At 45.2% G+C, this 13,691-nt stretch overlaps 2 protein-coding genes across 4 annotated transcripts; one reads left to right on the top strand and one right to left on the bottom strand.

The window, feature by feature from the left end:
* The first annotated feature begins 618 nt into the window (after window positions 1-618).
* Window positions 619-7,449, top strand: LOC136475158 (phosphate transporter PHO1-2-like). 3 transcript variants are annotated; one of them, XM_066472715.1, is made up of 15 exons: window positions 619-1,020; window positions 1,210-1,290; window positions 3,459-3,738; window positions 3,910-4,291; window positions 4,761-4,809; window positions 5,185-5,259; window positions 5,370-5,499; window positions 5,607-5,727; window positions 5,816-6,059; window positions 6,155-6,259; window positions 6,341-6,385; window positions 6,463-6,615; window positions 6,702-6,983; window positions 7,081-7,217; window positions 7,314-7,449. In XM_066472715.1, exons 1-15 carry the CDS (start codon window positions 769-771, stop codon window positions 7,399-7,401), a joined length of 2,424 nt encoding a protein of 807 aa, XP_066328812.1. In that variant the 5' UTR covers window positions 619-768; the 3' UTR covers window positions 7,402-7,449. The 3 variants fall into 3 exon arrangements, with proteins under 3 accessions (XP_066328812.1, XP_066328811.1, XP_066328813.1); XM_066472714.1 differs by having other exon boundaries at window positions 3,450-3,738; XM_066472716.1 differs by lacking the exons at window positions 7,081-7,217; window positions 7,314-7,449 and having other exon boundaries at window positions 3,450-3,738; window positions 6,757-6,915.
* A 402-nt stretch (window positions 7,450-7,851) lies between these two features.
* Window positions 7,852-11,626, bottom strand: LOC136475157 (KIN14B-interacting protein At4g14310-like). The gene is made up of 3 exons (XM_066472712.1): window positions 9,623-11,626; window positions 8,902-9,521; window positions 7,852-8,643 (listed from the first exon to the last, which is right to left on the bottom strand). Exons 1-3 carry the CDS (start codon window positions 11,546-11,548, stop codon window positions 8,115-8,117), a joined length of 3,075 nt encoding a protein of 1,024 aa, XP_066328809.1. The 5' UTR covers window positions 11,549-11,626; the 3' UTR covers window positions 7,852-8,114.
* Between the last annotated feature and the right edge of the window lie 2,065 nt (window positions 11,627-13,691).

Here is a 13,691-nt window from a genome sequence, read left to right as displayed (position 1 = left end):
CACATTGGCTCTGTGTCTGCCTGCGACCGACCGCAGAGACCAGAGACATTCCATTTTCTAAAAAAATATATATCTATATATATTGTTTTTAAGGAAGCAGCGGGCGAGTTGTTTGTTATATTAAAAAGTAGAAAAACCCAAGACGATGTGTGTGTGGCTGGAGTGACCGAAGACATTCCATTTTTTCTAACAAAATTTATATCTATACATATAGATGCACACAACAAATATTAATATTTAGTATTTACACACACACGTGTGTGTGAGAAAGAGAGTGGGTGCATTGTGGGAGCATGAATAAATTGCAAGCTCTATCTCCACTACAAGCAATAGCAGCAGGAGGAGGAGGCATGCATCCACAATGCACATTCCACCAGTTTCTTCGTCCATTCATTCCCCTTTGCACTGGTTACCTTTCTCCCTCTACATACCTAATATTGTTATTCCCTGGCTGGGCTAGCTAGGTGCCGTTGCAGCACCACGCACAGGCTCACTAGCCAGCCTCTATCTATCTGAGCGGGCGGCGAGGCACGCTTCCTCTTCCTCCTCTGTCGTCCATCTCCATCTATATAAGCCGCTCACGCAGCAGGGTTGCTTCCGCCACCACTCCTGCGTGTCCCTGTCCCCCGGCCCTCTTGCTCCTCTCCCCTGCTGATGTGAAAGAGAGGTCCTCCGGCCGGCAAGCAGCGACGACAGGCACGCGCCCACGCGGGCGTGCCCGCCTACTACATATACGGCAGGGGGGGCAGCTGGCGGCGGTCGCGGAGGATGGTGAAGTTCTCGCGGGAGTACGAGGCCAGCATCATCCCCGAGTGGAAGGACGCCTTCGTCGACTACAAGGGCCTCAAGAAGCTCGTCAAGAGGATCAAGATCGCCCGCCGCGACGCCGCGCCGCAGCAGCTCGCCAGGAGGGAAGCCGGTGCCGGTCGCAGTAGAGACGGCGACGGCAGCTACGGCTTCTCCGTCCTCGACCCCGTCCGCGCCCTCGCCGCCCACTTCGCCGCGACGCCGGCCTCACCAGTACGTCGTCGTGTCGTGTTGCTCGCCGCCGCTCGTGTGTGTTCGTGTCGTACGTCGTCGCCGCCGCCGCCGCATACATACATATACTCCAGCCGTACGTGTCTTTCTGAGTGAGTGAGTAGAAATACGGCGGCGGCGGCGACCGGTCGCCGAGTGTTTTCTGACGCGCGTGGACGTGCTTGCGCGCAGACGCAGGTGGGCGACGACGACGGCGACACGGACAGCTTGGAATCGGATTCGGGGGAGCTCGTAAGAGCCACGGACAAACATGTAATATATACAGCCGTCGATAGATCCGAATTTTTTATTTTTCAGTCTTTTTTAAAAAAATATTTACAAATAGACCCTTGGTGGTTTGATTTTCGTTTATGGACCCAGACTTCGGCGCCATGGCTTTTGGCGCCGAGAAACACGTCTCGGCGCCATGGCTAATGGCGCCTAGGTCTTGACGAGGCGTCGGACGTGGTGGTGACCTGACGCCGACGTGGATAAAGCCTCGGCGCCATAGATCTTGGTGCCATAGATCTTGGCGCCGATCTATTACCCTATAGATCTTGGCGTTTGAAATAAAATAAGTATAATTATTCCGAGAAACATGCAACAATACCATTGCGGTTCAGCTGGTTAGGACGCGCGCGACTTAGCTCAAAGGCCTGGGTTCGAACACTCCAGCGCTGAATCTTTTTTGCTATATTTTTATAAGCAATAGAATAAGAAAAATTATTTCGAAAAACTTGTTATATCTTAGTTGTAGTCTAGTTGGTTAGAATGCTTGGCTCTAACATGAGACCTAGGTTCAAATCCAGCAGGCAAATTTTGTTTGCTGTATTTATTAATCATTTTTTTGTTTAATTAGTTATTACTAACATCCTGAGTTCGACCAAACTTTATTATTATTAACATGAGAGAACACTATTCACTAATTTGTAATTTGTTTTGGATGAAGGATACATCTCAAGGTGCATTTATTTATATATTATCTAAATCCAAATCCTCCTTATATTATCATAATCGTGGATGTATTTATTTATTTATTAGTTTATATACCTCGGTAGTAGTGTTTTTCTTACGAGGGGGAGATTCTTCTTCATTCCTCACCAAACTTAGTTGAACGGTCCAAATGATAATAATATGAAGCTCTTAGTTAATACATTAAGCTCATTCTTCTGGTTAATTCTATTTCATGTAAAATAGGGAGGTATGCAAATTAAAGAGCTCAACTTTGAAATAGGGAGGCAAAGAAAATTACACTTACTTAATGTAAAATAAATTCTTTTATTTATTTACTCCCTGTCTCGGAAGCCTTCAACTTATATATGATGACCAAAGCCATATGCATGTAAGTAAAAGGACGGCCAAGCAACAAGATATATATAAACATGTCACTCAACTCAACTCGATCAAGGTACGTAATGTTTCAAAATCAAATAAAAAATAAATTAAATATACAGTGTATGGTGGAACAATGGAATAATAATATACAGTGTGCGGTGAAACCCAGGACGCTAATAATAAAAGAATAATATTTCTTGTTGTAATTGCTTATAAAAAAAATTTAACAAAAAATATTTGTTGCTTGGGTTCGAGCCCAGGTCTATGGGCTGAGATCCGTGCGTCCAAACCAACTAGAACACAATGGGATCATTGCATGTTCCTCGAAATAATTTTTTTGGTTCTATTGCTTATAAAAATGTAGCAAAAAAAGATTCAGCGCTAGGGTTCAAATCAGGCCTTTGAGCTAAGTCGCGCGCGTCCTAACCAGCTGAACCACAATGGTGTTGTTGCATGTTCCTCGGAATAATTATACTTTTTTCATTTCAAACGCCAAGATTTATAGGGTAACAGCTAGGCGCCAAGATCTACGGCGTCGAGACCTTGTCCACGTCGGCGCCAGGTCACCGCCACGTCTGACGCCTCACCAAGACCTCAGCGACATTGGCCATGGCGCTGAGACATGTTTCCTCGGCGCCAAAAGCCATAACGTCGAGGTCAGGGTCTATAAACGAAAATTAAACCATCATATGTCTATTTGTGAATATTTTTCAAAAAAAAAAGACTAAAAAATAAAAATTTGGTCGATCGATCTCTCACTCCATCAAAAAATAGCATGCATGCCAGTACTAGGAGTGGTACATTGTTTATTCGATCTATTTGTTATTTTAGCATGCATGCTAAGATTATTTATGCGTACACATGACATGTACTCACTCTATCCAAAATAGAAGTCATTCTCGTTTTCTGATAAATCAATATTTTTTAACTTTAATCAATTATATATAAAAGAATATTAATATTTACAATACATAATTAGTATTATTAGATAGATAGTTGAATATATTTTTATAATAAATTTATTTAGAGATATAAATGTTGTATGCATTTTCTACATCTAATCAAAGTTGTCAAAGTTTGACATGCACCTTCTTAAGTATGTGCAGGAGCAAGAGTTTCTGGAGAAGGCGGACGAGCAGCTGGAGAAGGTGAACAAGTTCTACGCGGCGCAGGAGGCGGACATGCTGGCGCGCGGCGACGCCCTCATCGAGCAGCTCCGCATCCTGGCCGACGTCAAGCGCATCCTCGCCGACCACGCCGCGGCGCCCCGGCGCGGGCGCGCGCGGCTCGCCCGGACGGCCTCGTCGCCGCCGTCCGTGAAAGGGTCCAACAGCGGCCGCCACCTCCTCTCCTCCCCCTTCGTGGCCTCGCCGCAGTCCATGTCAGGTAGGTGAGGTGGATCGACCAAAACCGCAGCCACGTCATGTCTGCACTGCACGTCAAAGCTGCAGGCACACATGAACCCCACCGGTCGATGGATCGATCGGCCGCCGCCTTTACGTGCTCGCATGCATGCCCGCACGTGACCTGACTGCTGACAGATCGGCATTCTCGCAGACGGGGGCGTGGAGATGCAGCAGGCGCGCGTGGCGGAGGGCGCGGCGGTGGCGGAGGAGGTGATGGCGGCGCTGGAGCGCAACGGCGTCAGCTTCGTGGGCGGCGGACTGGGCAAGGCCAAGAAGGACGGCAGCGGGAAGCAGCTCATGGGCCGCGCCGCGCTGCTGCAGCTGACGGCCACGGTGCGCATCGACATCCCGCCCACCAGCCCCGGCCGGGCGGCGCTCAAGGTGTGGGAGGAGCTCGTCAACGTGCTCCGCAAGGATGGCGCCGACCCCGCCGCCGCCTTCGTCCACCGCAAGAAGGTCCAGCACGCCGAGAAGAACATCCGCGACGCCTTCCTCGCCCTCTACCGCGGCCTCGAACTCCTCAAGAAGTTCAGGTATATGTATATATGTTTGGATGTTTGTCTCTCTTTCTCTTCAGTTGCAAGAACTCGATCGCTCCAACGTATAGGCAGCTGCAAGAGTGTCTGTCGTCACGTCACTTGCGTGTTCAGTTCATCTCACTACACGTCACTCTCAACACTTGCTCTGCTCTGTTGCTATTGGATCCATGCAAGTTTCCAAATTTGAGCCAGATTGAAACTTTGAATGCATGGAGGGAAGCATGTGACTGTGAAGTGAGTGAACCACGTACTACACCGGAGCCATGCTCTACTGCACATTTTACTAAACCTGTCCCTTTCTCCTATTGTTAATTCTAGCAAGTGTAGTTTATGATATGTTATTATTAGACCTGTCCTTTTCTCATGTTGTTAATTCTGGGACTTTTTGTTGTGCGGTTATGGACTGATAAGCCTTTTTTTGTTTCATTTTGGGTGGCGTATCTGTGTGGATGGACGGATGCAGCTCTCTCAATGTAAAGGCATTCACCAAAATACTGAAGAAATTCGTCAAGGTGCGTACTGCGCTCTGCTCAACTAGCTAGGCATCATCATGTATGCCATATATATGTGTTCTTTTGAAACGGATGGAGTACAGGAGAGAACAAACTCCACAATAGGCAGAATAAAGGGAACTGGTACATTACTAAACACATGTACAGGAATATAGATAGATGCATCCCTTATTAAAAGAAAAAAAAAACTACTGCAAATTTTGTAAACATAGAACATTTGTACCAAGAATTCAGATAACAACTTAAATAGTCCGATATTTTAGTAGCATATCATGATTTGTACCAAGAATTCTGATGCCACACGCTGTGTTTGTGTGTGCTTCAGTTTTGCTACCCACAAATGACAAGAAATTCATTCTCTGCATTCCATTCCAGGTGTCGGAGCAGCAGCGGACAACTGACCTGTTTTCTGAGAAGGTGAAGAGGTCACCGTTCAGCAGCTCTGACAAGGTACCATACATCCAAGATCCTACTGAAATCTGACGAGCATGCTACACTTATCTGAAGAAAGCTAGTAGTATCTGAAGAAGGAATTTATTTTACCTGGTCTGGTCGAGCAGGTGCTTCAGCTGGCAGACGAGGTGGAGTCCATCTTCTTGAGGCATTTCGCGGGCAACGACAGGAAGGTGGCCATGAAGTACCTCAAGCCGCAGCAGCCCAGGAACACCCACATGATCACCTTCCTCGTAGGCGAGTCGCCGCCCTAGCTTACAAGACTGAGTTGACAGATATATGGGATTGCATTTTCTCAGTCTGGTGGAGTTGCTCATACTGTTATTTTTTGTGAGTGGTTTCAGGCCTGTTCACAGGCACATTTGTGTCCTTATTCATCATATATTCAGTTCTAGCCCATGTCGCCGGCATTTTCTCTTCTGCCGGAAACACAGCCTACATGGAGATTGTTTACCATGTCTTCAGGCAATTTCTGAATCCAACTCTTCAGGCTTTAGGATGTACGGACAATCTTACCTCCAAGTAACATTGCTGACGGCCTTTGCTTCTGCAGTATGTTTGCACTCATCAGCCTGCACGTCTTCCTGTATGGGTGCAACCTCTTCATGTGGAAGAGCACCAGGATCAACCACAACTTCATATTTGATTTCTCCTCCAGCACCGCCCTGACACACCGGGATGCCTTCCTCATGTCGGCATCCATCATGTGCACCGTCGTCGCAGCGCTGGTCATCAACCTGTTCCTCAGGAACGCTGGGGCAACCTACGCCAACGCACTGCCCGGGGCACTTCTGCTTGTAAGCAACACAGGCCATTTGGAGAATCTGTTTTGCTGTAACACACACAAGTTGTACTGATTTCAGTCCTCCACAACCCTCTGCCTCTGTTTCAGCTGTCAGCAGGGGTTCTGTTCTGCCCATTCAATATTTTCTACCACTCGACGCGCTACTGTTTCATGCGTGTCATGCGCAACATCATACTCTCACCATTCTACAAGGTAAGGGCCAAGGAATTTAGAGGAACACTGTCTGTGTGTTGGAAACATCTATCTGATCTACCAGGATGCCTTGTAATGCAGGTTCTGATGGCAGATTTCTTCATGGCTGACCAGCTAACCAGCCAGGTAAACTAATATGTCGTATACTAGACATGGAGCATTATAGTGCAGGTTCTCATGAGTTCAGGTGTCTTATTTTCCAGATCCCACTGTTAAGACACCTCGAGTTCACAGGGTGCTACTTCATGGCTGGAGCTTTTAGAACTCACGCGTATGGAAGCTGTACCAGCAGCTCTCAATACAAAAACCTGGCATATGTGCTTTCCTTCCTGCCATACTACTGGAGAGCGATGCAGGTATACATTGAATCTAGTGATGTACTATAACATTTAGCAATTTGTTCAGAGTAATTCAAACTAAATGTTCTGCTGCTATGTGGTAGTGTTTGAGAAGGTACCTGGAAGAAGGTCATGATCTCAACCAGCTTGCTAATGCAGGCAAGTACGTATCAGCAATGGTAGCAGCTGCTGTTAGGTTCAAGTATGCTGCGACACCGACATCATTCTGGATGTGGATGGTCATAATATCATCTACAGGCGCCACCATTTACCAGCTCTACTGGGATTTTGTCATGGACTGGGGCTTCTTAAACCCAAAATCTAAGAACTTTTGGCTCCGAGATCAACTCATCCTGAAGAATAAGTCAGTCTACTATGCTTCCATGGTACTATACATTGTTCACCTATTTTTCAATACTACTGAACTGATTTAGGGAATTCCAAGTTCAGTAGCGCTAAGTCGCTAACGCCTTTACAACACAGATGCTCAACCTTGTGCTGCGCCTAGCCTGGGCACAGAGTGTAATGAAACTCCATCTTGGTATGGTGGAGTCTCGCTTGCTGGATTTCTCACTCGCTTCGCTGGAAATTATCCGACGAGGGCATTGGAACTTCTACAGGTAATTGGGTGGGTGGGAGAATTAGTAGAAAGCTGCAAACATTAGTCGCAATTTCGATGTTTGGCTATAACTTGGTGCATATTGATCGTATTGCAGGCTGGAGAATGAACACTTAACCAACGCAGGAAAGTTTAGAGCAGTGAAGACTGTCCCATTACCATTCCGTGAACTTGAAACTGATTGATGAAGACAAAGATAAGAACTTGCCAGCATGTTCCCAGTATGAAAGGAATTGGGGGGGGGGGGGGGGGGGGGGGGGGGGGGGGGGGGGGGGCAGAAGAGTTCCAGGAATGGATACACTGTCCCTGCTAGTGCTTGCGCAAGAATTGGTGTCTAAGTGGTAATAAAAAAAATCAGAGAGCATAACTGCACAAGACCAAGACGTTGCAGATTTTAAGATGGAATAAGCTCAGACGGTGCATTGTAAATGAGGCGCCAGGGTACAACATGAGGCGTTCTGGTCAGGAAAGATGATGTGGATTTACTTACTGGTCGATTGAGAACTGTTGCATGTTAATTGACTAACAAGATCTTAATTTTGTCAATCATTAAGTTACGAATGTATCTGGGAATTGATGACTGAAAAATATTGCATGAAAACATATGGTCGTAAAGCAGAATTTGAACCATGTTTCCATAAATAGTGTTTCAGCTGAGAGCCGAGAAAGAACATAAAAACATGCGAAGCACAAAATAATAATAAAAAAGGTACACAAGAGAGAATAATTTATAATTGCAGGGGTAAAAACTAGATGATATCTGCCAGTACAGTGAAAGCAAGATGCTTGACACGGCAGATGACACCACACCACATGTGAAGCATAAATAAAGTACATATATTACATGACACACATTGACACAGTGCACACAAATAAGCATTAAATAGCTAGCTACAGCCTACAAGTACCTCCAATGTGCTGGACGATCTCTTGAGACAAGAAGAACCCTTGATGATGAATAATCAAATGTAGGACAGTACAAATCATCAGGGCCAATAGCTTCTCTCACTCCAATGGTGTTTCCACGGTCAAAGCTGTAGGTTGGCTGCATGTCTTCCTTAAATGTGTCAAAGGCAAACAGCCCCATACCACATGCAGCCAAGACAAGATTTGAGTCACCCCACACCTGGGTTATTGCAGAGTGATGGATATGAGCGTTGAATTCTGGTAACTCATAGGTGGTGACAAGTTTCCCCTTTCTCAACGAGTATTGCTGAACTCGTGATCTCAACCCTCCTTTTATTTGCAGCCTTCCTTCTGTGCTACCGATAAATATTGCGTCTCCACGTGAGAAGATTGAGTTTGCTGTGCCACCATGTCTTGCTATTTTAAGCCCAATGCCAGCAGGTACACGAAAATCAAATACATTAACACTTTCCTGTGTGCTGAAAACACCATCATTTCCTTCCACCTCAGATGAACTAACCCTGCAAACACACACACACACACACACAAACAGGTGTTAAATGATTTGACCAGGGCAGATGTCACAGAATATATTTTTATACATCTCTTTCAGATAATCAGATACTTCATCAACAGCAAGACGAGATATTAAAAGCTGTTGATACTAAAAAGAAGAAAAATTTCGAGTTTCAATAGCATAAGCTGAGGTAAACTTGATAGGGTCTTTAATACACCTAATACTTGGTGCATTCGATGTAATGTAAGGTTTACTGATTTACCTTTGACGCACTCCGCCGCCCACCTCAGCATCAGTGTTATTCACATGAAGGCAGTACACTTTCTTACCAGAAGCAACAGACAACAAGGGTTGTGGGTTAAGTGAATTCACATCCCACAACCCTATTGATTCGCTCCCAGCAATTACTACTTTCCCCCTGCTACGCCACTGTAGTGGGCTGGAGTATTCCATTCCCATTACTGGATTGCTAACTTCCCATTTCATCACAAGATCGCCATCACGTATATCATAAGCTGTGACCATCTTTTGCTTGCTAGCAGTAGAAAGCAGGAGAGGTCCGCACGGTTTATACCACCATTGCTGCCTTTCTGAATTTGACAGCATGGAGCTGGATCTTGATGAACCTACATTAGAGAGAGCACCAAGAATAGCCCTGGATGTTGGAGCAAAAGCTTGAGAAGCTTCCTCCTCAACATGAAATGATTTTACTTCTCTGGTATAGTAATCCCAGCTGCAAAACCCAGGCTCCAATGCGTTCCCAGCTGATGCAGCAACAACATATCTACCAGAACATCCGTCTACACCTGGGGCACGAATCAACCAGCAATCACCCCACATATTATTCGATACCATGCTGGGAGGCTTATACTCAGATTTGAACTGCATAAGTTCAGTTGAAAGAAGTGAGCACTCAGGGTATCTAACAAAATGTCAATTAAAAATGAAAACAGAGCAAATGTAGGTAGAAAATAACCAAATACCTCATGGTTTGCAATGTCATAATAGGAGCATGTGCCATCTCCATGAGCAAGAAGAACAGCTTCCCCCTCTGAAACAAACCATCCACCAGTTGAAGACTTGTTTCCTATACCTGATAACTGACTATTGCATGACTCCTCAGTTTCTTCCTGTAACATCATGGAGGACTTGTTTTCCTGTTCATCAAATTCTTCTAGCTCCTCTGTAGCAAGAAATTCAATTTCCTCCTTATGATTGGGACCAACTGGATTCTTTGAGCTACCTTGACTTGATGTCTTGCCGGTAGCATCTGCTACTTCACATATCTTATTCTTTTCCAATTTCTTAGCTTGATGATCCTTGAAGAAATCATTTTCTTCACCATCTAAAGAAGCCAGAAACTCCATGGCTATACTGCTCTCATCATCGTCAGGGTTAGATGCAGCAGGTCTTGTTTTTCCATTACAATCTTTCTTCATATCCACAGATGACTCCTGTTGAGTAGAAGTCGAAGATATGCGACCCCTCAACAATTTGTGGTGTGGAAAGAACCTTGCCTCCAGCTCATCAGCATTCAAGCCTTTTCCAGCTTGCTTCAGGTCACCTGGCTTTGTAATGGTACATTTTTCAGCTGTTTCAGGGTGAGAGCTCTCACATTCACTGCTATCTACAGTACCCAGCTGTATCTTATTATCATCCTTGACATGAGAAATTGCCTTCTCAATGGAAGTGATTTCCTTCTGAATATTTGACAAGATTTGCTTTGGCTCGTCCGGGTTGTTCTCATCGAGCATTTCTTTGGTTTTCTTGATATCGGTAGCAATCTTCTGAACCCTCCCTTCCAGTGCAGCTAGTTTCTCATGAAGTTTGCTTGGGTACCTGTTCATAGCAGACACGGGTTTTGCTGACCCTCCATCCCCACCTGCAGCCACTTTCTCAAAAACTCTTATCCTGTCTGCCAATTTTCCCTTTTCTTCCTGCTTCCTGCCCTCTTCATTATTCTTTTGCTGTTTCCTTATTGGATCAGGGACAAGATTTGAATCCACCACATGGACAGTGAAAACAGGGATGACAGAAGTGTTGCCTATCTCATCATCCTTCTGGGTGGCACAACATTCCACGGATTTGGAAGAAGCTTCTCCTGAATCAGCTTTTTTGGTATGCATCTCCTTCACCAATTTATTGGGCCCCTCTTTCTTCATATTGATTTCTTCACCTGCCTCTACCTTCGAATCAGAGCCCTCTCTTCGCCCACCAACATCTTCACATTGCTTCTTCATATTACTCACGAATGCATCTGTTTTCCCTTTGATCTCATCACATTGCTTCGACACATTCACAACAAAGCTCTCTCTTTTCCCACCGATCTGCTTGGCCTTTGCATCAAAGCTCTCCCTTTTCCTGCCAACCTCACCAGTCTGCTTCCCCTTGGCATCAAGGTCATCTCTTCTCCTGCTGATCTCACCCAGCCCCTTGACCTTCGCATCAAACCTCTCCCTTCTGCCAGTGTCATCACCACCAGCGCCAGCACTCCCTCTCCTAGCCTCCGAGGCCCTGGATCCAACAACACTAACCGACCTCCTCCCTTTGTCTACAGAAGAAGCCCTGATCCCACCACTGACGCTCCGTCGCAAGCCTGCCTCAACCACGGGATCCTTACCGATGGAAGGCCTCCCCGGCAGCACGGGAGCCCTGAGGGTGGAGACGAGCTTGGAGGAGTCCACCGAGCTTTGGATCCTGCTGGCCCGCGGGAGCGACGACGTGGACCACCGCACGGCCGAGGTGGGCTTGGACGGCTTGGACGCGGTGTTCTCCTTCCCGCCGCCGCCGGCGGCGGCGGCGGTCGTCCGCCGGGCGGATGACGAGATGGAGAAGGGCTTAGGGGTGAGCGGGCGGGTTGCCGCGGCCGTGGCGCTGCCGCCGCCGCGATCCTTGAGGCGGGAGGACATAGCGGGAGGCGATGCAGGGCTAGGGTTTGGGGGGATCCGGGGGAGATGGGACAAGAGGAAAGGTCGCTTTGATTTGGATTTGGGAATGGTTGATCGATTTGAGATTTAGGGGAAGGGGTGTTTCAAATTTCGAAATCGTTTGAGCGGGAGGCTTTAAGGTGGGCCCGTGGTGCTGGGCCCAGCTGCAGTTCACGAGGTAGCCCCACATGGAAGGGACAGCTAGACCACTTTATTTTTGTCAGAAGACAGAGGAGAATATGGGACAAATGACAAATCTCATTTTGCATTACCAAGTTCCAAGTGGTCTACCGCTAAACTACTAGTATAATGCTCGTGCTAACGCAACGGCAGCATTTCAGGGATGTACAGGACAACAATCAAACAACTATATTTTTTTTCTAAGAAACAACCAAAGTGGTAGGAAGCTGAGTAAAGCACCAATTTTTTTCATGTAAAAGAAAAATTACAAGGTTGCAATTGAACAATTAGGACAGCTTTCCTGACATCACAAACCATTAGTTCTTGTGGCATGATGGATGACTTCAGAGTAGAATAACAGAGAATCACATCACAGACATACAAATGCACATGTCTCAAGAACACGTCAAAACTACACTAAACATTTGATGATTTTTTGATAATTCGTAGCAACTATTTCAGCCTTCAACATTGTCTCCTTGGTAGCTCAGATGTCTTCCGTCGATGGAGACAACGACAAAGCTTATTTGTTGTCACCTGTCTAATGTATGGTTCTTGGAGCTGCAGGCAAATGGACATAGTTCAGAACCATACAAGAAGTATTATAGCTAAATGAAACAATTCACCAAATTACAGATTCCAAACTTAAGTTTCAGATTCAGGCACGAAGACAGAACTGTTAGCTGCAATATATAATCATCTTATTATTCCATTATTTTTGTGCTCTGTTATCAGCCAAGAGTAATGATCTATGCATACAAGCTACAATCCGTTTGCGGCCAGGATACAGTTGCACCTAATAGGGATGACTTTGCCTAACTTCTTGTCTCATTTCTGCAATATAAATACAGGATAGATCCGAAAGAAAACAAATCATCTCTACATTCCATACAGCTTCTGTCATGGTTGGATTTATGTTCCATTTTCTATGGCAATAAGAATCTAGATTGGTACTAATTGACTAATGGTGATGTGATAGTGTGGAGTTCCATCACAAATCGAAGAATATATGTGGCCCATCACTTGCTATTTGCATCAGATCAGAGTGATTGAAAAGAAATCAGCAGTCTTATGTAATGTACCAGTAGAAAAAAATAGAGATATGCAATGTTCCTTGACCACTGGAAAAATTTGTTGCTACTAACCAGTCCTATAAGAATTCTTGTCAACTATTTGCGGTATGATACTTACCCATTCCTTGATTCTCACACACTATTTAAAGGGTACAGTCTGACCAATCAGATCAATGCTTCATGTGCCCCATTGGGTACCTTGTTGGTATGAGAGGACAAATCATCTTTGTGAGATACAAATGACTGACTGAATGAAAGCAACACATATGAATATCTATATTTCTGGACATGGACCAAAGGCCTGAAAAGTTTCAGGTTTAGCTGCATGAATTTGAATCGGAAAAACCATCATTCACATGTTTGTGAACAGCAAAAATCCATACCCTTTCAAAAAAATCAAGGCGTGTTACAAGTTGATATCCAACATTTTCTTTTTTCATTATTGAAGGGAATACTATAGTATTATTCAATGAAGGGAGAAACAATTGAAACAATCAAAAGCACAAAATAATTGATCGAAGTACTTACTGAATCAACAAATTGAGGTGAAATGACATAGTTTGCAGGAGACAGGTCACTACGATGAACCTTGTTGGATAGAGGTGAAACGCCTGATATAGATTTTGACTCATATACAGCCATACAGGTAAGCCCATTAGTACTTCAGGGGCAGAGTGTGAAATGTAGTATCTGTCAACAGGGTTGTAGCTGCAAGTACTTGCCTAGAACTCGCAAAAGATGGAGAGAAGACCTTTGCGCAACGATTGAGTTCAAATTCCTGAAATAATGTAGAATTGTTTTATTGATGTAGGAAAAAACCATTCATAAGAACCCACATAATCATAATTCTGGGTGACATCACAATATCGAAT

This window comes from Miscanthus floridulus, chromosome 8 (genome assembly GCF_019320115.1).
Source record: "Miscanthus floridulus cultivar M001 chromosome 8, ASM1932011v1, whole genome shotgun sequence".
NCBI lineage: Eukaryota > Viridiplantae > Streptophyta > Magnoliopsida > Poales > Poaceae > Miscanthus > Miscanthus floridulus.
Note: the sequence above shows the minus strand (reverse complement) of the source record. Positions and strands in the feature narration are given on the sequence as shown.